This window comes from Mirounga leonina, unplaced genomic scaffold, assembly GCF_011800145.1.
Source record: "Mirounga leonina isolate KUSES-001 unplaced genomic scaffold, KU_Mleo_1.0 Mir_205, whole genome shotgun sequence".
Classification (NCBI taxonomy): domain Eukaryota; kingdom Metazoa; phylum Chordata; class Mammalia; order Carnivora; family Phocidae; genus Mirounga; species Mirounga leonina.
The window spans coordinates 2,660,543-2,686,159 of NW_023270515.1; the positions used below are offsets into that span (position 1 = coordinate 2,660,543).

Sequence of the window (25,617 nt, forward strand, 5' to 3'; positions counted from 1 at the left end):
TGGGCGCGCAGGCCCCGGCGCTGCTGCTGCCGCTGCTGGCCCAGTGGCTCCTGCGCGCAGCCCCGGCGCCGGCCCCCGCACCCCTCACGCTGCCCCTCCGCGTGGCCGCGCCCACCCCCGGGCCCGGGACCCCCGCCGCGCCCCGCGCCGCGCCCCACGCGGACGGCCTGGCGCTCGCCCTGGAGCCCGCCGGCGGCGCCGCCAACTTCTTGGCCATGGTGGACAACCTGCAGGGCGACTCTGGCCGTGGCTACTACCTGGAGATGCTGATCGGAACCCCCCCGCAGAAGGTAGGTTGGCGCCTGCTCGCTCGCTCGCTCGCCCAGGGGACCCGCTCCTCGCCACCCCTGCGGCCCCCCAGGCTGCAGCCGCAGGCTTTCCGGGGTTCTGGGGGGGCGCCCGGCGGTGCTTGCGCGCGGTTTAGCGTCGCCCCTAACCACACGCCGGCAGAGCGGAGTGGGGGCCCGCCGAGGGGCCCCGCGGGGCCGGGAGCGGGGCGCGCGCCCTGGGGACGCGGAGCGCGGGCCGTCCTGTCCGGGGCGCAGCCGAGGTGTGCGCGAGTGTTTAAGAACTTGTTAGTCCTCCCCTCGGAGCGGCCGGGCGGCGAGCGCCTCCAACGGGCAGCCCTTCTGGCGAGCGGGGAGCCGGCACCGTGGGCCTTGGGCGCGATGCTGTGGCTGCTGGGGGCTCCCTTTGAGTGCCGGTTCTCCGCCCCCCCTCACACCCCCCCCCATGCTGTCTCACTGCTACGGGGGCTGGTGGCCGGCTCCGGAGGCGCAGTGCCTGGAGAGGGCTCTGTGCGCGAGCTCCGCCGAGCAGCCCTGCCCGCGGAGGCTCGCTGGCTGCGGGCGGAGGGGGCCGCGTGGCCGCCGTGCTGCTCTCCTCTCCGGAGTTGGCTCGTCGGCTTCCTCCCGCCCGCCCAGCCTCTCCGCCTCTCCGCCTCTCTGCACGGAGCCAGCGTCTGCACACGTGTGTGTGGAATGTACTAAATGCAGTCCTGCTCCTGCGGAAAAATACGGGCTGAGCAAGCCTTCCAGGGCCCGGGTGGCTTCCCGATGACCAAATAAAAATAAACCCAAACAGCCTTCTTTGTATCTTAATCTGATTTTAATTTGCTAGCACTTTTTGTTGCAAGAAACTAATGGCCCCCGGCTCAGTAATCTTAAGAGAAACAGAATTCCTGGAGTTGATTTGGCCCCCCTCCTCTTTCCACGTTTACCTAATCTAAGGGTGATTATTTGAAGTCAGGTTTTTCTTATCAATTGAGTACAGTCCCAAGATACTTTGTTTTTATTTTTAACGTTGTCATTTGAGTTTCAATTCAGCTATGATTCCCCCATAAATAGAACATACTCATGACTTTGGTGTAATTCTAATTAAATTATTCAAGACTTTCTTAAGAGGAAAGACGCGATGCTAATTCTTTTAAAAAAAGAAACTCTACTGAGTAACTTCTATACTTGCTTAATTAGTTTTAAAAAAAACCCTTCAGAAATGTGTTCTCAAAACTTTAACTCTGGTTGCCTTTCCTCTGAAGCCTTGTCTTTGGTGTTCCCGGCGGGGATGGTGGGCAGGGAGGGGGGAGGGCGTCAGCTGAGGGAGCTTAACTTGACCACAGAGGTGTGGGTGCTGGTAAGAGCCACCACGTGAAGACACGCGCTGGTGGTGAGAATGAGAACTTTGTACTTTTTGCCTTCCCAAGATTTCGAAAGATTTTGCGGATGAACCTCTTCAGTGGCTCAAGGATGATCTTTGCCAACAGGAAATGACTCTCTCTTTGTAAAATATGTGCCTTGTGGGGAAGAGCTCTTGTTAATTTTTGAGTGGAAGGGAAGTCTTTGTGCTAAAGTAAAGATTTGGGCAGTTTGGGTGCTGTGATGAAAGGGGTCCTTGATGTCTGTCTCCCTCCAGAGAAGACAGGAAGGGGAAAAGAAAGCCTCAAGAAAAACAGGGGGTGGGGGGGATAAGGTTTCTCTTGGGTTCTCAAAAAAAAAAACAAAAAACCCACAAACCTTTCATAAATAATAGCTTTTCTTCATTAATTAATCCAGTGACCTTTATTTTATTATTTTTTAAAGTAAGTTCTAGGCCCACCGTGGGCCTTGAACTCACCTCCCAGAGCTCCGAGAGTCGCATGCTCTGCAGGTTGAGCCAGCCAGGCATCCCAGTGACCTTTACTTTAAAATGATGAAGTTTAATTAACAGGATCGTACTGAAGCCTAGTGCTTATATCTTTACCCTGGCCAAGGAAGTAGTTCATTCAAGGTTATTTCTCAAAGATGAGCATGTTTCCAGGGAAGACTGTTTTTAACAATCCAGATTTAATTTTTACATTTGACGGGGAATGAAATACTCTGTTCCTCCTTCCTGGCCTGATTTAGTAATAAGCTGTTTTATAGCAAAATCCGTGTGTACGATCTTTCCAGAGGCCTACTATAAACTCTTAGGTATTAAGTGACAAGTCCATTGGGATTCATTTCTTCCCTGTCTCCTCCTGAAATGTCTCCGGCCACCAGCAAGGTGTTTGCAGCAGGCCCTGGGGTTACTTCTGAACTTGGAGTGAGGTTTCCTGCTCTGTTAATGGCCAAGAGTTACGCATTTATTCTCTGCTGATTCTCCTAAACCTAAAATAAAACTTGCTTAGGTGGAGAGAAAAATGAAATTGTAAATTCAGGCATTAAATAACCAAGAATTTGTGGAGAAGTGATAGTCCCTGACTGTGTGGAGGGCTCCCCTCGTGGTAAGCACCCTGCTGCGTGCGTGCCCGTGTGTTCTCCTGGGGGGATCCTCGCAACCACCTCGCAGTTCTGATACCCATTTAGGGGATGGGAAAACAAGCTTGGAGAGGTTGAATGACTGGCCCAGACTGAACCAGACAAGAAAGAGGGAGAGCCAGCAATCCAACCCAGGTGGCTAGACTCCAGAAGCCAAGTTCTGAACCACTGGGCTCATACCTACTGCTACCTTTCCTTACTGCTTCCTTTTCTTTTTCCCATTTTCCTTTTTTCTTTTTAAGATTTTATTTATTTATTTGACAGCACAAGCAGGGGGTGCGGCAGGGAGAGGGAGAAGCAGACTCCCCGCTGAGCAGGGAGCCCGATGCAGGGCTCGATCCCAGGACCCTGGGGATCGTGACCTGAGCGGAAGGCAGACACTCAGCTGACTGAGCCACCCAGGCACCCCTAATCTTCCCTCTAAAAAAAAAAAAATTGGCCTTTAACTACTCTCTCCAGCCACAGGTCCCTAGACCTTAAAGCCCAAGGCATTAGGGACTTAATGGGTGACCAAAAATGGATTCCAGCCCCTTGCTGTCCCTTCATCGTTTCCCTCCCTTCAGGGTGACCTACTGAATGGTTGGATCCAGGTATGCATGGGAGAGGGAGAGGTCATCAGGAACCAGAGCTGCACAGACCCCTGCTCTCCCATGGGAAAGCCCACTGTTGGACATGTGCTCGTTCCCTGAATGCTTTCATCAAGAACCAGGGGTTCGTCGTTCTGCCTGCCACTGTTGAAGACATCACAGGCATCTGCCCCGAAGCCGGTGCGAGAGCTGGACCACGTTGGCATGGAGATGAGTGCCAGGTGTTTGATACATCGCGTGACTTCTTTCGAACAGTAGAGAACCAGCAGCCGCTTGAACCATGCAGTTTGGTCTTATTAATAATAATAATGGTGTTCTAAAGTGATTATAGCAATTTCCATTATTTAAAAAAAAGGCTTTCACCCTGACGCAGTAAATCCAACTGGAGATGCTAAGGGTCTGCAGCTCTGTACCTTGTAATGGCCTCAAAAAGCCCTTAGGGGTTTCTGATGAAAGATTTTCTGTCATCTCCGCTAATATGGATGAAACAGACAGCAACACGATTTTCATATTTAAACATTTGAATGTAAGGAGCTAAGAAATTATTTTGGGGACTCACATTTTAATCATGGCGCATTGGCTTACCACTTCTTAGTACACAATTGTTTGGAAGACTTTGGATTGAAGATATGTGCCAAGTATATGCAATTTAGGAGTTTGTCTTTTTTAGAATAAGCAATCCAGTGTCCCTAAATTACATGAGGCTCACTGCAGGCGAGGCTGGAAAAAGGAAGGCGATGGGCAACGAGAATAAATTTGATGGAACACAGTGAGATGGTAAATATTAAGGACAATGGGAAAGGAAGAGATTTCTGGGGTCTGAAGAACAGGAAAGGCAAAAGCAAGGTTCCTGCCAGCTCCTGTGAGCGGCAGGTAGCAGCTCCTGAGCTTTGGTGGAAGAATTCAAGATCCAGGTCCTCCTTCGGAAGGCAGAAAGGCTGGGCCGAGGCATCTGCTCAAAGCCCCTGAGGGACAGTCTGAGAAGTCGCTAACAACCATTAATATTACTAGCTAACCTTTATTTCAGGCTCACTGGATGGTGGGCACCATGCTAAGCATTTTGCTCAAACCGTCTCATTTACTCCTCCAAACGGCCCTGGGAAGGACGTAGAAGTTACTCGATTTAATTAATCAGATGGCGAGAGCAAGGTGCAGAGAGGCCCAGTAATCGGTCCAAGGTCCCCCTGGTGAGTGGCAGAGCTGGGGTATCTGTCATTGGGGTCTGCCCGGTTCCGTCCCACAGTCTGAGCACTTTACTGCTGCTCCCCTTGTGCACTTGGACTTTAAAAAAAAAAATACCCATTTTCATTCACCTGCGGAGGACTTGGGTGTGGCCGGAAGCATCTGGGATGGTGGTGGCATTACCCCAGTGATGGTGGCGGACAGGTGGTCAGCCACGCTGTGCTGCCCTTCCCTTACGGGTTGCAGATCTTTGAGTTTCTAGGTTCTTGCAGCTGCTGTGACAGATCACCCCAAACCAGGGGACTTAACAGAAATACACTCTCTCGCCGTTCTGGAGGTCGGTCATCCAGAGGAAGGTGTTGCCAGGACCCTGTTCCCTCCCCCGCCTCTCCCAGCTTCTGGTGGCTGCCCGCAGTCCTCCCTGTTCCTTGGTTCTAGGCTGCATCTCTCCAATCTCTGTGTCTGTCTTCAAATGAAATTCTCCTCCTCCCCCTTCTCCTCCCACCTTGTGTGTGTCTCTAGGTCCAAATTTGCTTCTTAGAATGACACCAGTCATTGGATTAAGGTTCACCCTGGTCCGTTCTGACCTCATCTTAGCTTCATTACAACTGTAAAGACAGGGTTTAGGATTTCAACATATCTTTTAAAAAAAAATGTATTTATTTTAGGGGCGCCTGGGTGGCTCAGTTGGTTAAGCATCTGACTCTTGGTTTCTGCTTAGGTCATGATCTCAGGGTCATGAGATCAAGCCCCGTGTGTCGGGCTTCGTGCTCAGCGGGAAGTCTGCTTGAGATTCCCTCTCCTTCTGCCCCATGACTAACAAATGCTCATGCTGGAAACAATAAAGATATAGAAGGCTTGAAAGCTTGCATTTCATGTTTTAAAGACTCTGTAATGCAGGGCGCCTGGGTGGCTCAGTCCGTTAAGCGTCTGCCTTCTGCTCAGGTCATGATCCCAGGGTCCTGGGATCAAGCCCCGCGTTGGGCTCCCTGCTCAACACAGAGCCTGCTTTTCCCTCTTCTTCTGCCCCTCCTCCCTGCTTGTGCGCTCTCTCTCTCAAATAATTAAATAAAATCTTGAAAAAAAAAAAAAAGACTGTAAGGCATCCATCAATCCTCTTTATTGAGTATGTTTGATAGACAATTCACACCTTTCTCCTCCAGTACTTCTTCCTGTCCCATCCAGTGCTTTCTTGACTTCTGATTTCTTCTGTTGAAGACAGGTGGGCATAACCTCCTTTGGGCTGTTTCCTCCTAGAACATTGCTGGCCCCTCCTAACTAAAAACCCAAAGGGGGAGGTTAAGGTTGGCTCTTGTGAGGAGTGATTTCTGCACACGGTAGTACATGCCGTGTTGGACCCGAGGACAGACATTTCAAGGCAGCATTCCCTTCCTGCTGGTGCCTGGCAGCATGCCTTGGGTTTTATTTTATAGCTCAGACCCAGAATGGAGCAGGTCAAGCCTTTGGCCCCTGGATTCAGGGTCCACCTAGGCTGAAGGTCGGGGTTGGTGGCTGCTGACTTTTGCCCCAGGCAGGGTGCAGCAGAAGTAGGTGGTGGGTCCAGGGTGTTGATGGGCACTTCTGTCTCCAACCTCCGGACCTCCCCTACGACCAGCAGTGGGGCTTCTGCTCACGCTTGGCTCCATTGCCCTATGTCCTGGACTCCTCCACTCACTCTGTTCTTTTTGTCCAGCCTGGGCTTGATGTTGACGCTGGGGCTTATTGTACATTAGCGACAACCAATACTATGCAAAACAGAACGCAACTGTGAGGCAGGTGGACGGCCCCGCTCACCTTCTGTGACTTCGTATACATGTATTTATGGGTGAAATGTGAGTAAGGGTGTGTACCCCATATTCTGGGCTAGTTTCCCGAGCCTTGGAGAATGTGTGTGTGATGCACAGTTAGATTGGCTGGCACTTGGCGCCCCTTTGTCCCCTTCTGGTCCAGATGGACTATTTGATTTTTTGCCTGTTGGTACTCAGTTGCTTTTTTTGCTCTTGGAATTCTCAAAGAGGAAACAAAAATACTCTTGGTGTAACCACGTTAAAGAAACAAAACTGGTGTAACCACATTAAGGAAACAACTAGGGGGTTTGTTTATGAGTTAATGCACGCTAGCCAACACAGGTCTCAGGTTGGACGTTTTTGGATTTTTACTATATGGCACGTCATATACCTGTACCTGGAAATACACAATCTCAGCATTGCCATTTTAGGAAGATAAAGAGGACTGTCTGAGGAGTAAGGCGGGTGCTGCCCTGGGCCAGCTTCATCATTCCGGGGAGCCGTAAAGGGTAGTGGGAAACTTCTCTCCTTCCATTTCGCACTAGACCGAGAATGGCCCAGCAGGAGGATTTATACCTGGCCTCACTAAGGCCAGGCTCGTGCTCCTGCCGTGGAGCCCCTCCAAAGCCCGCACTGGATAAATGGCCCTATTTGCGTTAGGCAGGGGGACTACTTCAGCTTGCCAGCCATGCAAACCCCCTGCCTGAAACAAAACAGAAACAAAACAAAGCCCCACAAACCCCCAAAAACCCCGCCCACAAGCCAGCCCCTCAGAAAGTGGTGCCGAGGGGGAAAAAAGGTGGAGAGTATTGAATCAAAAAGTTTTCCAGGTAGCAGAGAGGTTGGGACAATCAGGATGCTTGCGGGAAGGGAAGCTTGCTGCTTGGGGAAAGTGGGTGTGGATTCCAGAAGTCTCAGTGGGCATCCAGAGCCGTTTCCACGACATCAGGCTGCCCCCTGGAAACCATAAACTTCTTGCAGTCGGACAAGTTGCCGGGAAGCCGGCAGAACTGCAGTCGTTTGGGAATTGGGTGTTGGAGTGCTGATCCCAGAGGCGCTGCTGGCCAAGTGTTTGGTGTGGGAGAACCTCTTGGCTCCTCGGTTCCTCTGCTATAAATGAGGAGATTTGACCAGGTGACCTGAGATCCCTTTGAGGACTCCTCACCGGTTATAATCTGTTCTAGTTCTGAGTGCTTTCAAAAGCTCTAATTTTCAGCAGCTGTGGGCAGGTAAGACACCTGGGCATCTGTCAGAATCTGGCTCAGGGCCCTGGGGTTGGGGGAGGGGGCAGAGGAGGGTAAGTGCTGCAGGCTCACTGGCGGCAACTGCAGTCCTTGTCCCCAAACCCAGCTGGCCTGGGGGGGGGGACGACTAAGAGCACCTGGTAGAACTGGTTAAAAATAGTTTCCCGGGATCCAGCCCAGATGTACTGGGTGAGACAGTCTGCACCGGGCCTGAGCATCTGCATTTTACCACGTCCTCCTGGTCCCCCTCAAGCAGTCGCTCGGCCCCAGCCCATGGATGCGGTTTGGGAGCCACGAGAGAGGCCAGATTCTCCTCTGCTTCGTGGTTCCCTGTGTGGAATGGGTAGGTTCTTTTATCTTCCTAAATGTTGCTTGGTTAGTGTTTTCCTCTGTGGGTTTAGCAAATCTCTACCTCAAGCAGATTGTGTTCCAAAAACTTCCTTGTGTTTGGCAGGTTGGAAACGTGGCTTTCGTTTTCTCCAGGGAAAGTGTTCTAAAGGCGTGTGTGCTGACGGTGTCCTTTTTAAACTTCCTTCTGTCACATAGCAATAATTCGTAAATCAATAAAAATGAATCCGTAGGAAAACGAAAATAAATGTATAGATGCAAGTGCTACTTCTTCAGTTCCTGGGTTCCGGGGACATCTGGTTTGGGCGGAGCTGCTGTCAGTTTCAGGGCTGGGTGTGGCATCCGTGGCTACCTTGTTGCCGACTGTAAGACTGCAACGTTCCACTGTGGCTCGGCGCTGCGGGGCAGTGTGCAGACGACTGCTCTAGAAGGTGTACTCGTCCTGTGGGGGGGCGGGACAAATCACAAGTTGTTACGGCTGGTTCCCGTAACAGGTTTGGTTTGCTGCCCCTCCCCTTAGTGGGATAGTGGTTATTTTTGTTTAAGCGAAAAGGAAATGGGATAGTGTTGGTTTCTCTGCTTCCTACTTCTCTCCAGTGGGGGTGGGAAGAGAACTTGTACCCAGGGCAGCAAATAGGTCTAACGCAGAGGTTTTCTGCCCCCAGAAGTTGTGCCCTCTCTAGGGGACATATGGCACTGTCTTGAGATGTTTTTGGTGGTTACAAGTTGGATGGTGCTGCTGGCTTCCACTGGAAGGTCTCAGGGATGCTGCTCAACATCCTGCAAGGCACAGGACAGCCCCCTCCCCCCCCCCGACAGATAATTATCTGGTCTGAAATGTCAGCAGTACCAAGGTCGAGAAATCCTGGAAACAACATGTCGACTCAGCTGGCTTGGGAGCAGTGAGGGGAGGATGTCCAGGAGAAGTATCCGCCGTAGGCACGAGCAAGGAGGGACACCATGACACCTGCGGATCGCCCCTGATCTTCACAGCCCTGTCTCGTTCCAGCATTGCGGTTCTTCTCATTCGGCATCTTTATTGAGCACCTACTGTGTGCCAGGCTCTGTTCTAAGCCCCGGGATGCACCAGTCAACAAGGACTTGTATCTCAAAACTCAACAAAACCAAGCAAACAACCCAATCAACTCAATTTTCCAAAACAAGTAAAAGATCTGGACACTTTGCTAGAACCTGTGTGCTTGTTGGCAAGACCGATTGTAAGACAGTAAACAGAATTTCCGCTGATTGCTGAGACAGTCCAACCTGGTCATGGGCACGGGTCAGGACCGGCTGCTCCAGCCTGGCGGTTGGAGGAAAGCTCTCCGGGAGGTGCAGTTTGGCTGTGACCAGCAGCATGGGAAGACCCAGCCTTGAGAGGTTGGGGAGAACCAGGTTCCAGGGTGAAGCCAGGCAGGTGAAGTCCACACCTGTACCCCTGCGGGGGCGGGGGGGCACATGCCGTGAGTGCACATGGGCCGTGGGCGCCTCCGATGTGCCGGCTTTGGGAGCATTTGGGAGCAGCTCCTCTTTCCTCTATTTTAAAATTGTGCTTTGGGGTTAGATTTTATTAGAACAAGGTCCTTAGAGAGAGAGAGTGTGTGTGTGTGTGTTTGTGTGTGTGTGTGTGGCGTTAAGAGTTGGGGGAAGGGACCTGAATATGGTTAGCCAGGAGTTTCTGAATTAGAAAGGAAAATTAAGCTCAGCATGCCCAGGGGAGGTGGGGCACCAGGAGACCATTGCCTGTTTTCTTTTTTTTTTTTAAGATTTTATTTATTTATTTGACATAGAGATAGTACAAGTAGGCAGAGAGGCAGGCAGAGGGAGAGGGAGAAGCAGACTCCCCAATGAGCAGGGAGCCCGACGTGGGGCTCGATCCCAGACCCTGGGATCATGACCGGAGCCGAAGGCAGCCGCTTAACCGACTGAGCCACCCAGGCGCCCCCATTGCCTGTTTTCTAACAGTGTCTTCGGTCAGGTTCCCCAGAAACAGCCTGAGACAAGTGTGAGAGTGGGCAGTTTATTTGGGAGGCAATCTCAGGAATCATGTGTAGGGGGTGGAGAAGTGAGAAGGTGTGGGCAGCGGGGCGCGAGCCCCCTGAGGATCCCCGAGAGAGGATGCCAGACTCAGCGGTCCCAACTGAAGGGCAAGGGCACCGGGCACTCCCCCCTCCCCCCGCCCCGGCTCCTGCCAGGTGTGGGCTGAGGGCTGCTCACGAGTGGGCTAACCTTCAGTGTTTGGGGTCCTCCAGCTGGTTGGAGAAAGCCTCCAGGCACAGTCGCAGGGTCGTGCATTTGGAGGCTCGGGGGTCAGATGCACAGAACTGTTGGCTCAGCACAGCCCTCCTGCTGGACCTTGTGGCTAGCACAGGTTAGGCTAATATTTGAGGAATGAAAGAAGGAGTGCTCTCTGTCACTGACTGTATTTGAGAGCCTCATTTCGGCCTTTCACAAAACAGTTTTAAAGCTCTACTTTATTTATTTATTTTTAAGGCTCTATATACTTTAAAATCCTAACTCCCCAAAGTGATCTAGAATCTAACTCACAAAAGCCTCTGTGAGTCAGTCCAGAGTGTACTTCTCATTGATATATGTACTTTGAACTTTTTTCCAGAAGAGGAGGATGTGGGCACTGAGCAATAGAAAATGATTGGGGGGCAAAGGGAGATGATGTTTGAGGTTAAAAACAACCACAGAACCTCCTTTTAAGATCGAGTGCTCTGAACCTAAGACTTTGAACATCTCTTGCGTGCCTGGCACCTTGGGATGCCTGAGAGCCGTGCAGCAAGGGGTGACAAGGGGTACAGGATGGGGCCAGGTCCCTGCCCCACCGACACTCACATGTAATCCACAAGCTTCCTGATGCCTAAGAATTTATCAGCGTAAGTGGTGTGCTTATTCCTAAGTATACACTCATTTCAGGAATAGGTAAGATACTTTTTATCGCCCTTTGGTCAGTACAAGTATGGGCATTTTGCCCTTTTTTTTTTTAAGATTTTATTTATTTATTTGACAGAGAGAGAGGGAACGCAAGGAGGGGGAGTGGGACAGGGAGAAGCAGGCTTCCTGCTGATCTGGGAGACTAATGCAGGGCTCGATCCTGGGACCCTGGGATCATGACCTGAGCCGAAGGCAGATGCTTAAGGACTGAGCCACCAAGGTGCCCCTGCATTTTGGCTTTTTTGGTTTTTTTTTTTTTGGTTCCCAAGTTTTATTTAAGAACTCCTACAAAATATTCCAGATAAATGAGTTTTAATCCTCATCTTCCTCATCTTGGTTAATCTGGAAGTAACGTAACTCGTAACTCCCTTTGCTGTTAGCCACTTCGCGCAACCAGTCACGGAGGTTAGTCTTCTTCAAATACTCTTCGGTGAGCTATTTCAAATACCTTTTGGAAAAAGGCACCTCAGAATTTGCAGTAATCCTGATTTTGCTTCTTTTCAATTGTTACAACCCCTCCACCGAGATTCCCAGCTTTTCCCTTCACTTTGATCCTTTCTTGAAGAAACTGCTCAAAATTGGCAGCATCCGTGATTCCGTCTTCTACAGGGTGGGTGCATTCCAGGGTAAACTTCAGAACTTGCTTCCCTTTTTTGCCCCCCTTCGCCACAAGCTTTTTCACGGGCACCATGGCAGCTGCGGAGGCAGAAAGGGCTGCACTTTGGCTTCTTAACCCTGTGGGACATGGTACTCTGTGGCAGCCCACCGCCTTGTTCGTTTCACCCAAATGGGAGAGACTGTGGGCTGGTCGGGTTGCAGGCCTTGTGCTGGGCTCTTGATGGAGGGTCGACCCCCGTGTGCCTGAGGACCATCCTCACCTGCCCCTCCACACCTGAGCTGGTGCCTCGCTTGGGGCTGCTCATCCCAGTGGCTGTGAACACACGCCTCGCTGTCCTGGGTTTATGAGCCATGAAACATCCTAGTGTTTGTGTTCAGGCCTCAGGAGAGAGGCAGGGGCCTGCCCAGCCTCAAAATCTTGGCCTCAGCTTCAGCAGAGCTGTGGGTGGGGCTCCTGGCCATGGCCAGTGAGTGGTAACATTTCCTGTGGCTCCTTGGGTCCGCATGACCTCCGATCCCCACCCCAGGGGTGCGTGCGGACCCCAGGGCCCAGCAGTCCTGGCTCCTCTGGCCAGACAGCATCCCCCTGCATCCTGGGGAGTTTAGCATTCTTTGACGCTCTTGATAAGCCCCATGCACTTGTGGTTTCCGATTCTTTGTATATGAACCATATATAAGATAATGAGCTACAGGGGACACCGGATATGCCGTATTCTTAGAGCTGGTGTTCTGAAGTTTCATGACAATGTGACTTAATATGGCTTTTTTTGTTTTGTTTGTTTTAATGTTCAGCACTTGGCCTTTTCAGTCTGGCTCAGGATGTTGAATTCTGAGAAACTTTCTAGTAAAATGTTTGATTTTTTTGGACCTCCTGTTATCCAGATGTTGGCTTCCTAGTTCGAGCTCCTGCTATTTCCCATCGCTTGGTCTCTGGGTTCTACTCTGTATTCGTATCTGCCACTTTCTCTTTAATTTTCAAGAGCGCTTTCTTTTTCCCTCTGAATGTTCATTTTTATGGTTGTACTTTACTCCTGTTTCCGAATTGCATATCTGCTATTTCTCTGAGGAAATAACTTACAGGTTTTTTTTGAAGTTTTTCTTTTCGGCTTCCTGCCTTCTCTCTTTTGGCCCCGAGTCCTTCTCTTGGGGTCGTTGTCTGGAGTCTGTGTCTCGTGCCAGAGGCTTTCCACAAATGTCTGGTGATTATTAGCTGACTTCACATTTAAAAATGAAGTGTTAAGGGCGCCTGGCTGGCTGAAGCGGCAGAGCATGTGACTCTTGATCTCCGAGTCATGAGTTCAAGCCCCACATTGGCTGTGGAGTCTACTAAAAAAAAATAAATAAAAAGGAAGCATTAGAAGGCCAAGCGGAGGGCTGTGCCTAGGCTGAGTATAGAGAGTATTTTTTAAGAAGATGTATTTGTTAGAGAGTGGGGGGGGCAGAGGGAAAGAATCTGCAGCAGACTCCCCACTTAGCGCAGAGCCCGATGGGGGGCTCAGTCTCGCAACTCTGAGATGGGGCCCTGAGCTGCCAGGAGTGGAACGCTAACCCAGTGAGCCACCCGGAGGCCCCTAGCGTACTTTTGTTATTTACGTGCATGCTTAGGTTTTGAAACATGGCCGTCTTGGTGACTGTCATCTGCCCCGTGGCAGATGCCTTCAGTTGGGTGGTTGAACCGAAACATCTCAGCCCTCTCCTCTCTGGCCTGGAGCTTGTCCCTGCAGCTGCCGGCGTAACTAAGCCCTCGGCTGTGGACGGGGGACCTAAGTTGGGGTCTCCTGGAGGATTTCAGGGAAGCTTGTATCTCCGGATAAAAGTGGCGGGTGTGGCTGGGGTGGTATTTCTGCTCTTCCTGTCTTTGATGCAGGTGAAGGTCGGCAACAGGGAGCCAGCTTCTGACCTTGAGAGTCAGGTGGGGGGAGCAGTGGTGATTTGACGCTGATTTTCTCTGAGGGGCCGATCTGATACCAGCTGTCCCTAGACCCTTCTCGGTGTGGAGAAGAATCCCCGCTTGTTTGAGCCACTCGAAACCTAGCTTTTACTCGTAGCTGAAAACATTCCAAATGATGTGGCATCATAACTTTGGGGGAAAAAAATAGCTTGATAATTTAAAAAAAAGTACTTTAAGGTAGTTTGTCATTCTTTTCTTCTTGAAATCTCCCAGGAGGAGGAGGAGAAGTTGAGAAGTCTTTTCATTCGTGTCTTTGTTGCTGTTCTCGGCAAGACGCAAGCACTGTGTGGGACCCTGTTACAGGGATGTAGGCTTTGGTCATCACAGAGGGGGACCCCTCAGGAGACGACCACTGGGAGGAGTTCGCATGGGGTAGATCGGGGCCAGCAAACTAAGGCCCATGAGCCGATCTGCCTGTTTCCATCAGGTTTTGTTGGGAATGCAGCCATCCGGGTTGGTGGTTTACCTGTTGTCTGTGCGTGCTTTCACACAGCAGTGGCAGAGTCGAGATAGATACCATATTGCCAGAGTCTAGGCTATTCACTGCCCGGCTCTGTAGAGAAAAAGTTGGCTGACCTCCGGGCTAGACTGTCAGGTTCTAGAGACCAAGGCGGGAGCATCCATGGGCAGCAGGCGGGCCGTGGTTTTGTCCACACCGGGAAGTGCAGGTGGGGGCTCTGTTTGGTGGGAAGGGGGGAGAGGGAGACCAGGGCTCTGAGGAACGTACTAAATACCCCCCAGGAGGGTGAGTGTGTAGGCATCAGCCACTCCCAGAACGTACCGGTCATGACGTCAGATGAGCACATTCTTCCCCAAACCTTCCTTCCCTCCTGTTCCAGGCATTGCTGTGAGCCAGGTGGGGAAAGAGACATGAATCCCACCATGCTTCCTCTTCCCCACTGCAGATTTCTGAGCCTAAGGTGGGCCCATGGTGTTGGATGCCAGATAGGAGCTTTGACCTTAAGCTTTGTCTTTAGATTGGACTGGACTTCTAATGCCTAGAAATAAATCAATTACCACAAAGCTTTTGGGAAAAAAACAGTCTTTGCCCAAGGTTCCATTTAGGGATGGGGAAGAACAATTCAGTGTGTTTGAAGGCAGTTGTAGAACAAGGGAATGTTCTACTAAAATGTTCTCCCGTCATACAAAGGCTACGGAGGGGAGTTTGGAAATGTCTAGTAAAATCATATGTGCATGTATCCTTTGACCCACAAACCCACTTCTGGGCGTTTACACAAAGTTACATTGGGGAAAACTGTAAAAATTTGCATCCCCACAGCTATTTGTGATGTGACCTGCACCAGCAAACAGCTGGAGACAACCTGGATGTTCATGGGGAGGGGGCCAGGGGAGGGAAATGCTGCACACCGACACGTGGGGCACGATGCGTCCTTGAGCGAGCAAGGACCCTCTTTAAAGACTTCAAGTGAGGAAGGCCAGGTGGAGAAGAGAGGAGAGCATGCATCTGGCAAAGCGGGTAGGCACATGTAAGCGCCCCTCTCTCTCTCCTCTCTCGAGATCGTCTGGGACAGGGATCCCCAGAGCCAGGTGATGGTTAAGCTCAGTGAGCACCACCCCTGCTCCCGCACCCGTTCCTCTGCTGTGACAGCCCGCCGAGCACTTTGCAGGCTCCAGCACATTATGGGTCTGCTCTGTCGAAAGTTCAAGACCTCTACAGATGAGTTACATGCTTTCACGTCCCAAAAAGCCACCGGCTCAGATTTGCTGGCTTTTACTGTGATTACAAGTGCTGGCAGGGGTATGCTGCTTAGTAGATACTGAAAAAAATAATAAACCGTTCAAGCAGGTCCCTTTCAGGTGATACTTTCACACGGACTTAGAAACTGCCTTTTCTTAAGAAACTCCTGCTACGGAGAGAGGTCTTTTCAGGGAGATGTCTTTACATGTTTCCATCCTTCCTTGATTTCTGCCGCCAGAAATGGTATGTTTGCTACATACATAAATACTTTTGAATTCTAAAGTTAGAAACAGAATTTACTGCCTGTGTAAAAATCTTCCAAAGAATTTTAGTTCTTTTTGTTTTGGTTTTTTTTTTTAAGATTTATTGTTTATTTGAGAGGGGGAGAGGGAGGAGCAGAGGGAGAGAATCTCCAAACAGACTCCCCACTGGGAGCAGAGCCTGACGTGGGCTCGATCTCACGACCCTGAGATCATGACCTGAGCCGAAACCAAGAGTTGGATGCCCAGCCGACTGAGCCACCCAGGCACCCCAAGGAATTTTAGTTCTTTTTTTAAATTTATTTATTTGACAGAGACGCAGTGAGAGAGGGAACACAAGCAGGGGGAGTGGGAGAGGGAGAAGCAGGCTTCCCGCGGAGCAGGGAGCCCGATGTGGGGCTCGATCCCAGGACCCTGGGATCATGACCTGAGCCGAAGGCAGACGCTTAACTGACTGAGCCAGCCAGGTGCCCCCAAAATATTCTTCTTGTTACAGTAGTTTATCCAAAAAATTTCAGTCACTAGTCCATGAGAATTTGGGAGCCCTGTATGGAGTCGGGGGCTGGTTTGATTTAAGAGAAACTGCCTGTCAGTGAGCTGAGTTCGTGTGTGTCTTGGAATAGCACAGATGCCCAGTAAACAGTCATCCACTGGTTTATTCGCTGGACTGTTCCGGGCACTCGGCCTTCTGGAGGATGTACCGGCTGCCTTCTTCAATAAGCTTCTCTCCCAGAGCAGCCCCAGAATGGCACTGGACAATCGAAAGCTTGATCTAAACCGTAAATATCAACTCTTAGCAGTGATCTGCCATGCAGAGCCTGTGTGTGGCGCGTCTCTCCCCTCTGTCCAGCCAGAGGACGGGAGTGACCCCCGCTTTGTTTCTGTGCTGCCCACTTGTTTATAGGCAATCTCAGAAGGCAGGGTCCAGCTTGGCTCCACTCTCCTCTTTTCCCAGCTGTGCATGTGGGGTGGCGGGTTGGCCGCCCCCACCTTCTAACTCCTGTCCATCCTCCGTCGATTCCCATTCCTGCCCTCCTCCCCACCTTCTTCTGGGTGATGCTGCTGGAAGGGAGAGGAAGAGGAGGCCAGCCAGGAGCAAGGTGCTCGGGATGCCTCTGTGGGTGGCATCTGATTGGGGTGCCCACGTGCAAATGGCACCACACAGGGGTCCCACGGAGGAGGGAGTTTTCCTGGGACAGGCCCTTCTGTCCTGTCTGGGTGGCCAGCTTCTGGGAACTGCACTGCTCAGACTCCCTTTTCCCTTGACTTGGGATTGGGCTTGGTAGGATGAGAGAAGCTGGTGTATAAATCCCACTCCCGAGGTGCCTGGGTGGCTCAGTCGGTTAAGCATCTACCTTTGGCTCAGGTCACGATCCCAGGGTCCTGGGATTGAGCCCCCCATCGGCCTCCCTGCTCGGCGGGAAGCCTGCTTCTCCCTCTCTCACTCCCCCTGCTTGTGTTCCCTCTCTCGCTGTGTCTCTCTGTCAAATAAATAAATAAAATCTTAAAAAAAAAAAGACGCCAGGCTGAGCCAAGTGATACGTGCTGTCTCCCTCCCGGTTTGTGATGGAGTCCTAGAGCCTGTGGCCCCCCCGGAGGTCCTCCCCACTTTTCCCATGTGGTCGTTGTTCACCAGGCCGGTTTATGTTGGCAGGAAGGAGGACGGAGTGGGCCTTCCGTGATAGAATGGACCCCTTGCTATAAGATGCCACCTGGCTTTATTTTCTGGACCATAACACACTCGTCCTGTTAAGTGTTGGTTCTTGAGTAAATGAATGCTAAGGTATTCCACGGTGCACCCACAGCCACTCCTCTCAGCACACGCTAGATGGAAGGGAAGCACGTTTAATGGAGTTAAGCTTATTTATTTTTCTCAAATCAAGACCCATCCACCTGGGGCAAAATTGTGACGTTCAGGCCCATCCGAAGATTACATCTTTTATAGCCAGCTACCCAAAGGCCAGGGCCAGCTCGCCGCCTGCCCTTCTGTGCACTTGAGTCCAAAAGGACGGGACTGTTTTGTCCAAGACCTGGCACTTGGGCACAGGAGGCTTTCAGCTTGGACTCTTACGGTCTCGCCTCCGTCTCAGCAGTGATTGATCAGTGTGCATTGATCTCAGACCTGGCAGCCTCCTCCTGGGAGACTGAAGACGCAGCAGCCGGCTTCGACGTCTGTTGTGTCTAGGAGCCCCGAGGGGTGCGGCTGGGCCACGTGGGGGTGCACGGCCACTCCTGGCCACAGCTGCGGGCCCTCGTGGAAACCAGCACGGGAGATCAGGAGGTGGGACGCTTTTCTGGAGTCCACGCTCACAGTCCTTTCTGAGGGAAATCTATTCTGATGGTGGAGGAGGTCAAGATGGAGTCCGTTTTGGCAATTTCCACCAGCAACTTTCCAGGCTGGTGAGCCCAGCGTTCTTTAGGATCATTGTCAGTAATTAAAACTCAAAGGTGATTGTTTTGGGGCGCCTAGGTGGCTCAGTCCCTGAAGCGTCTGCCTTCGGCTCAGATCATGATCTCAGGTCCTGGGATCGAGTCCCGCATTGGGCTTCCTGCTCAGCGGGGAGTCTGCTTCTCCCTCTCCCTCTGCCGCTCCCCCTGCTTATGCTCTCTCACTCTCTCAAATAAATAAATAAATGAAATCTAAAAAAAAAAAAAAAGTCGATTTTTTAAAAGTTCAGGTGGATGCTGATAGCCACGGGCCCTGATGCGATGGGGCAGTGTGTACTGGAGGGTTAAAAGTCTTCATGAAGTACAAATCCTAACTTTGTCTGATGTTGGCTTTTATATAGTTCTTAATGTCTTAAGGAATGGTGAAATCACACAAGACAGTATTTACTACGAATTGATTTCACAGGTGTTTGTGATCAGTGGGCAGAGGTGATCGTCGCCCAGTGTCGTGTGTGTATCATGGCATGGAAGGTTAGTTGATATGTATGGAAATAGAGAATCAGATTTTTTTTTATTAGTTAAATTAGTTATACTCATTTCAGGTGTACAATATAGTAATTCAACAGTTCTCTACATTACTCAGTGCTCATTGTGATAAATGTACTCTTAATCCCCTCTTTTGAAAATATGGGACACTTCATGAATTTGCCTGTCATCCTTGCTTAGGGGCTATGCTAATAAGCAAGCACGATAATTAGATGTTTGATTAGCGGATGGTTGGAAGGTGATAAATGAAGGCTGGATATTGACTTTCAGTGGGGCCCTGGGAAGGTACCTCGATGAGGAAGGGGTAGGAAGTCACATCACATGACCAACACTTGGAGGCCTCCAGGGAGATGTGCATCCCACCTGGCCCCAGAGGAGGGGTACCGTGGGCTCTAGGGAGGACACTCAACTTCCGATAATCGATAGAGTGCAGACGTGGGTCTGCTGGGAAGCGGTGGGGGCTGTCAGCTCTTCAGCCCCGTGGAAGCTCCATGAGGACAGGCACTGAATCCATCCTCAATAAATATTTGTGAGGGGCGCCTGGGTGGCTCAGTCGTTAAGCGTCTGCCTTCGGCTCAGGTCATGATCCCAGGGTCCTGGGATCGAGCCCCGCGTCAGGCTCCCTGCTCAGCGAGAAGCCTGCTTCTCCCTCTCCCACTCCTCCTGCTTGTGTTGCCTGCTCTCGCTCTCTCTCTGTTAAATAAATAAATAAAATCTTTAAAAATAAATAAGTAAATAAATATTTGTTGAATTAAACTGAGAGAAGAAGAACGTGCCCAAACAGATGCTCTAGACTTAGAACAAGTTGGGACAGCAGGTAGTGAGCTTCCCCTGGCTGAGGAGTTTGGCAGAAATGTCAGCAGCTTTCTGGGGGGCTCCGGGGTGGTGGTGCCGTGTTAACAGGGGGGTTGGACTGTGTCCGTGGTCCCCGTTCCTGGCTGGCTGTCAGGTCCCCTGGGACCTTGTTAAAAGTGTGGATTCCAGGTTCTGTTCTGTGGGTTGGAGATGGCCTATGGTAGCTCCTGGAGTGATTCCGGTGGATAGAGCAGTGACCCCTCAGATTCATTTCAGTTCTTCTGTTTTTACGTTTCCTAATAAAATCCAGCCCAGTGTCGGAGTTTGGGTATTGTTTTGTAAGGCAGTTACTGTAAGTCCCGGGTGACTGACTGCATCCAGCAGATACGTGACGTGTTATTTCTACTTGCCTGGCCCTGTTCTGGGCACAGAGGGTGCGGCAGTGAGCCAGAGACGACAAATCTGGCCTTCTCGGATCTACGTTTAGTGGGAAGAGACGGACAAATCCAGGTGGATCACAGTGCAGACAGAGGCGTGCGGGGAGTAGGGAGGTGTGACTGCATTCTGTAGGCTGGCCCGGGGAAGGGTTCTTCATGAGGTAGCGCTCGAGCAGAGGCCCGGAGAGAGAGGGAGTGAGGTCCGTGGGGAAGGGTGTTCGGGCCGAGGGAACAGCCAGGCCCAGGCCCTGAGAAGGATGTGTGCTTCCATGTTGGAGGAGCCCCAGGCAGGCTCCAGTTGGAGCATGGTGGGCGTGCTGTGGGAGCAGAGGCAGGAGACGAGCAGGAAGGGGGGCATTGCTCTTGCTGAGAGCTACGTGGTCAAGAAGGTAAAATGAGGAGATTGGTTTTGGAAATGCCAAATTGAGACACCTTTTATAACATGCAAGGTGAGTGGTCCCAGAGCAGCTGGATATGCATGTGGGGTTTAGACAAGGGGTCCCAGACAGAGATGTAAGTCTGAGTGTTGACTGCAGAGCAGCTGGGTGAAGCCGTGGCTTGAGATGCAGTCTCCTGTGAGCAGAGACAGATCAGAGAGGCCCTAAGACACCCCAAAACTTGGAGGCTGGGGAGGTGAGGGAGGAATCAGCCGAGGGTCCCTGAGAAGGAGCAGCAGGGACGTGGGAGGGGAGCCCAGGGAAGCAGAGAGTTAGGAACAGGCCCAAATCCCACAGTGGCCAAGGGACAGAAGGTCTTTCGGCTGGCCTTGGCACATGATGCGGAGAAGAGCTGTCCCCTGGGTTCAGGTGGAGGGGACGGGGGATTTGCAGCCGGGAGTGCAGTCTCCTCTTGCAAGGGGCTTCACTGCTGGAGCGCCGAGGCACGGGGCCGTGGTTGGAGGGAGGCTCTGGGGTTAAGACGGTTGTGTGCTGTTTTCTTCCCTAGGATGGAAAATGGAACAGCCTGTTTGTAAGCAGGTGGGAGTGATCCTGGTGGGGACAAGGGGATGATATGGAGGAGAGTTGGGGGCATTGGTGGTGTGCTGTCTTGCGTGGGTGGCGGGGGGCTTCCAATGCCCGTGGTGGGCGGCGGGAGTTAGGAGGAGGTGGATGATGGTGTCTGTCTACGTTTGCTGCGCCAGGGGCTTTTAGTGATGGTACAGAAAAGCTCTCACGTGCGTTGGAGATCTTGCCAAGGTTAATTATGTTGCAATCTTTCTAGCCAAGTCTTAGTTTCTCCCATTTCTAGAAGTTCTGGAAGGTTTCTGTGTGGCTGTTCTGCACCGTAATTAGGAAACTGTCCATGCTTCGCTGGCGTGGAAACAAAAGAGGGATGCATCCGTCATTTCTCCTTTGGGTTAAGCGTTCTTTCAAAATACCTAGACACCATAAAAATGTGGAGATCAATGGAGATTTAGATTTAATGTCTTTCCTGAGAGGAATTTACTTGGAAGGGCTTTAAAAAATCTTTTTAGCAGAGAATGATCTCTTTGATCGCCATATGCCTATTAAAACATTCTTCCCCCTCATGGGTTTAACGAGAAAAAACCATCAAAGCCTTTTACAAACCACGTAGAAGTAGCTGGTTTCTTAAATGGCTGGCCTGAAATTAGCAAGGCTGGCAAGCCCCAAAACTGGCCTTTCTGTGTTACTCCTTCTAGGTTTGGGCTGATCAGACAGCATGCAAAGAGGTGAGGCAAGATGGAGGTAACACTTTAGATTTTAAGAAGAGATGGTCATTGCAAAGGCTGCATCCCATCCCACAGTGAGCCAGATGTGAGGATTCATGGGTTAGCGCTCACTGTGTGTAATTGTCAGTGTTGCTAGAAGGTGTTCGTACCTTTGTGACTCCTAGGACTTAGTCACGCTTTCTGCTTTCGAAGCCCATCATGGTAGTACTGTATGTGTATTTTCATAAAATAAACCGTGAGAGGCTAACCTGGCAGGCCCATTTGGCTGATCAGTTTTAGATCTAGTACAATGTATGGACAGTTTTGGGTTGTGATCGGCAGTCCGTGTCTCTGTGCTCCTTCTTTTGTGTTTCACACAATATTAAAACTGATTACTAGGCAGATAGCATCCTAAAATAGAGGGAGTTATTTTTTTCTGAAGTGTGTTGATTGGCAGGGGGAAAGGCTTAGAAATTAAACTTTAAATTCAGTGGATAAGCCTCAAATAATTAATCTCTCGTTACTAGCGTTTCGTTCCTCACTGGTCCCATAGTCACCTCAACAGAGACCGAAGACCATCATAAAAGAGAAGGCTGGTCTTTCTTGTCTCAATCTTATTAGGTGGTAAAATCCGGAAGGGGCACCCGATCTTCTTTGTCTCTGTGGCCCCGGGCACGTGGTAGCTGCTCATGAAATATTTGCTGAAAAAAATAATCTTCCCAAAAGACTTGAAACACTTTCAAAGAGATATTTGTACACCTGTATTCTTAGCAGGCATTATTCAGCCAAAAGGTGGAAACAACCCAAGTGTCTGTTGACGGATGAATGGACAGACGCAGCGTGATGGTGATGAATCCGTACGGCGGATTATTACTCAGCCCTAAAAAGGAAGGACTTCTGACACCTGCTACAATGTGGGTGAACCGTGAGGACATTGTGCTCAGTGAAATATGCCAGATGCAGAAAGAGAAATACTGGGTTGATTGCACTAGGGTAGTCAGATTCATGGAGTCCGAAAGTAGGATGTGGGTGCCGGTGGGGGTGCTGCTGGAGGAGGGAAGGAGGAGTTACTGTCTCATGGGGGACAGAGTTTCAGTTTGGGGAAGACGGACGTGTTCTGGGGGTAGACGATGGAGATGGCTGCACAGCGCTGACCTGTGTACTTAAAAATGGTTAAGAGGACAAATTTTCTGTGTGTTTCACCACGATTAAAAAAATGAATCTCGGGCGCCTGGGTGGCTCAGTTAATTAAGCGACTGCCTTCGGCTCAGGTCATGATCCTGGAGTCCCGGAATCGAGTCCCGCGTCGGGCTCCCTGCTCGGTGAGGAGCCTGCTTCTCCCTCTAACCCTCCCCCCTCTCATGTGCTCTCTCTCTCTCATTCTCTCTGTCCCAAATAAATAAATAAATAAATAATCTTTAAAAAAAAAATGAATCTTAATGCTGAGAGTAATAGTGAAAAATAACCACTTGATCATAACGGTAAGTTGACAATCTTGGCTGTTGTTGCAGCCAAGTGTATGTACGCCTTTTCTTTCCTTTTTTTTTTTAAATATTGACTAAAAACTGACGATATTTGAATGTGGGACCTGGGTGAAGTTTATCTCCTGTCTTTGTTCTGAAAGATTAGATGTGAAATAGCTTTTCAGTTGCGGTTACCAACTCTTGAGCAAAAGGGAGCATTTAGCGAATCTCCGGAAATATCGTGAGAGTTAAGATATTGCACCTTTGATGAGAATCTGTTTAAACTCCTTTGGAAAATGTGCAGAAAGAGCTGATTTTTAGCTAAAACAATGTCTCCTAAGATCCCTGGAAACCTATAATGGGTTTTGGGGAGTGGTTGGTTGTCTTTTTGGGAAGGAAGAGGCTACCTTGCTCTCTGGAAATAGAAATTTCCTTCCCTCCACAGTCACCCAAATACAGGGACAAACCTGCTTTTGTACTTTCTTTAAAAAGCACCGTTTGGGGTGCCTGGGTGGCTCAGTTGGTTAAGCTTAAGCATCTGACTCTTGGTTTCGGCTCAGGTCATGATCTCAGAGTCGTGGGATGGAGCCCCGGGTCGGGCTCCGCGCTCAGTGTGGAGTCTGCTTGAGATTCTCTCCCTCTCCCTGTCTCAAATAAATAAATCTTTAAACAAAAATGAAAAAGCACCTTTCAGCGTGAATTTTCTTTTCCATGGTAAAGAGGATCATTATTTTCACTGGCCATCAGTGAATGAGGTCTAGCCTTGTGACTTTTACATAAGGAGTCCTAACCATCCACCGCCATTCCTCCATCAGTGGGATTGTCTCCTGCTAGCAGGTGGATTACGTAAGCCCAGAGGCCCAGGGAAACTCCAGCCGGGGAGGTCCCCCTGGGCTGGGACACCTCCATAGGGAAGGGGCCCTTTGTGCTCTTTTCTCCACTTCCCTAGCCCCCTCCGAGTTCACCTACACAGAGGGAGGGGCTGGGCAAGCAGATGGAAGCATCCAGGCCACCTGTCGCTGAATATCCCTTTGCAAACAAGCAGTGAGGCTTCCAATTCTTCTAGAAGCTTGGTGGATATGAGGCTGCTTACAGCAGCTCCCCGATCAATGCATGCTTGGCTCCGCTGTCCAAGGGGCAGGACTCCTGGACTGTCTGGATCCCTGAAGATAGGCCACCATGTGCAACCTCTTGGCCAACAGCCCGCACCTTCTTCAGGTGTGGCATCAGGGGCTGTGAGCCCAGTGGGGACCGGGCTCCTGTTCCTGGCCCTCGCTCTGCCAGTCTGCAGTCAGGGCCAGCCCTGGATGCGTGACCACCCGCAGGATGTGCGTGCGGGTGTTGTCTCGAGTCTCTGCGGCTGAAAGCACAGGTGGAGTCTTAGAATGCCAACTGAGGCAAGCTAGCGGCCCACGTTCCCGCATAAGGACGAGCACAAGAGCTGGAAAGCCACAGACACAGCTTCATGTGGGCGGTGACGCTCTTGCTGCCCACAACAAAAACTGTCCTTGCACCTGGGAGGCTGCCGGGGGCTGACCCTCCATCTGCCTGGCCCCGTCGGGCGTCCCTGCACACGGGGGGAGACCCACACTCCAAATGGCTTTCCTTGTCTGAATTCTTTTTATTTTAAAGATTTATTTTGTTTTTATTTTTTATTTATTTTTTTTAAAGATTTTTTTATTTATTTATTTGACAGAGAGAGACACAGCAAGAGAGGGAACACAAGCAGGGGGAGTGGGAGAGGGAGAAGCAGGCTCCCGGCTGAGCAGGGAGCCTGATGTGGGGCTCGATCCCAGGACCCCCGGGATCATGATCTGAGCCGAAGGCAGTCGCTTAACCGACTGAGCCACCCAGGCGCCCTATTTTGTTTTTAAAGATTTTATTTATTTGCACAGAGAGAGAGCACGTGTGCACAGACGGGGAGCGGCGGGCAGAGGGAGAAGCAGGCTCGCAGCTGAGCAGGGAGCCCGACGGGGGACTCAATCCCAGGACCCCGAGATCATGACTTGAGCCAAAGGCAGACACTTAACCGACTGAGCCACCCAGGCACCCCAAGATTGATTGATTTTAGAGAGCGAGAACCTGCCAGCAGGGATGGAGGAGGGGCAGAGGGGGAGAGGAAGAATCTCAAGCAGACTCCATGCTGAGCGCAGAGCCTGAGGCAGGGCTCGATCCCACGACCCCGAGATCATGACCTGAGCCGAAGCCAAGAGTCGGACGCTGAACCAACTGAGCCACCCAGGTGCCCCTTCCTTGTCTGAACTCTTTTTTTTTTTTTTTTAAGATTTTATTTATTTATTCATGAGAGACAGAGAGAGAGAGAGAGAGAAGCAGGCTCCCAAGGAGCAGGGAGCCCGATGCGGGACTCGATCCCAGGACTCTGGGATCATGACCTGAGCCGAAGGCAGACGCTTAACCATCTGAGCCACCCAGGCGCCCCCTTGTCTGAACTCTTAAGAGCAAAGCTAAACTTAGACACAGTGATTTTGAAGGCCGAAATTATTCTCTCCATTTTATAGATGACCAAACTGAGGCACGGAATGACTGTTCAGCCAGCTTGTGGCAAAGTGGAGACCAGCTCTGACTGCTTCACTGTGAGGCCTCCGGCCCTGGCCTTTGACGGGTCGGGGGGACATCCGTTCAGTCTGCTTTGGGAGACAGCTCGGACGTCTTCTTTGGAGACCAGGCCTAGGCATCTGCTGAGGTTGTCTTCGGAGGGAAGCACTTGGAGAAGTAGTCACGGAGCATTTGTTCAGCTAAGAGCAGCGTTGTGGGCTGGGCTCCAGGGAGCAGCTCTGAGCAGAGTGTGGCCGCGGGTGCTCGTGGCGTGCTCTTAGGGTCCACACCCGTGAACAGGGAGGAGGAAGCAGGAGTGGGCGGTGGGGGTCACACAGTGATGGTGCCCAGGGACAGTCTCTGCTGCCCTGGAGGG

General features: G+C 51.0%; 1 protein-coding gene and 1 pseudogene across 1 annotated transcript in view; one reads left to right on the plus strand and one right to left on the minus strand.

Moving 5' to 3' along the window:
* Positions 1–2: 2 nt before the first annotated feature.
* Positions 3–25,617, plus strand: part of BACE2 (beta-secretase 2) — a gene marked incomplete at its 5' end in the record, with an annotated part of 91,522 nt that continues 65,907 nt past the window's right edge. Inside the window, one exon of the mRNA XM_035028850.1 lies at positions 3–290. Within this exon, the coding sequence (XP_034884741.1) occupies positions 3–290 (288 nt within the window). The remainder of the gene's footprint in view (positions 291–25,617) is intronic.
* LOC118026148 lies at positions 11,172–11,550 on the minus strand (annotated as a pseudogene).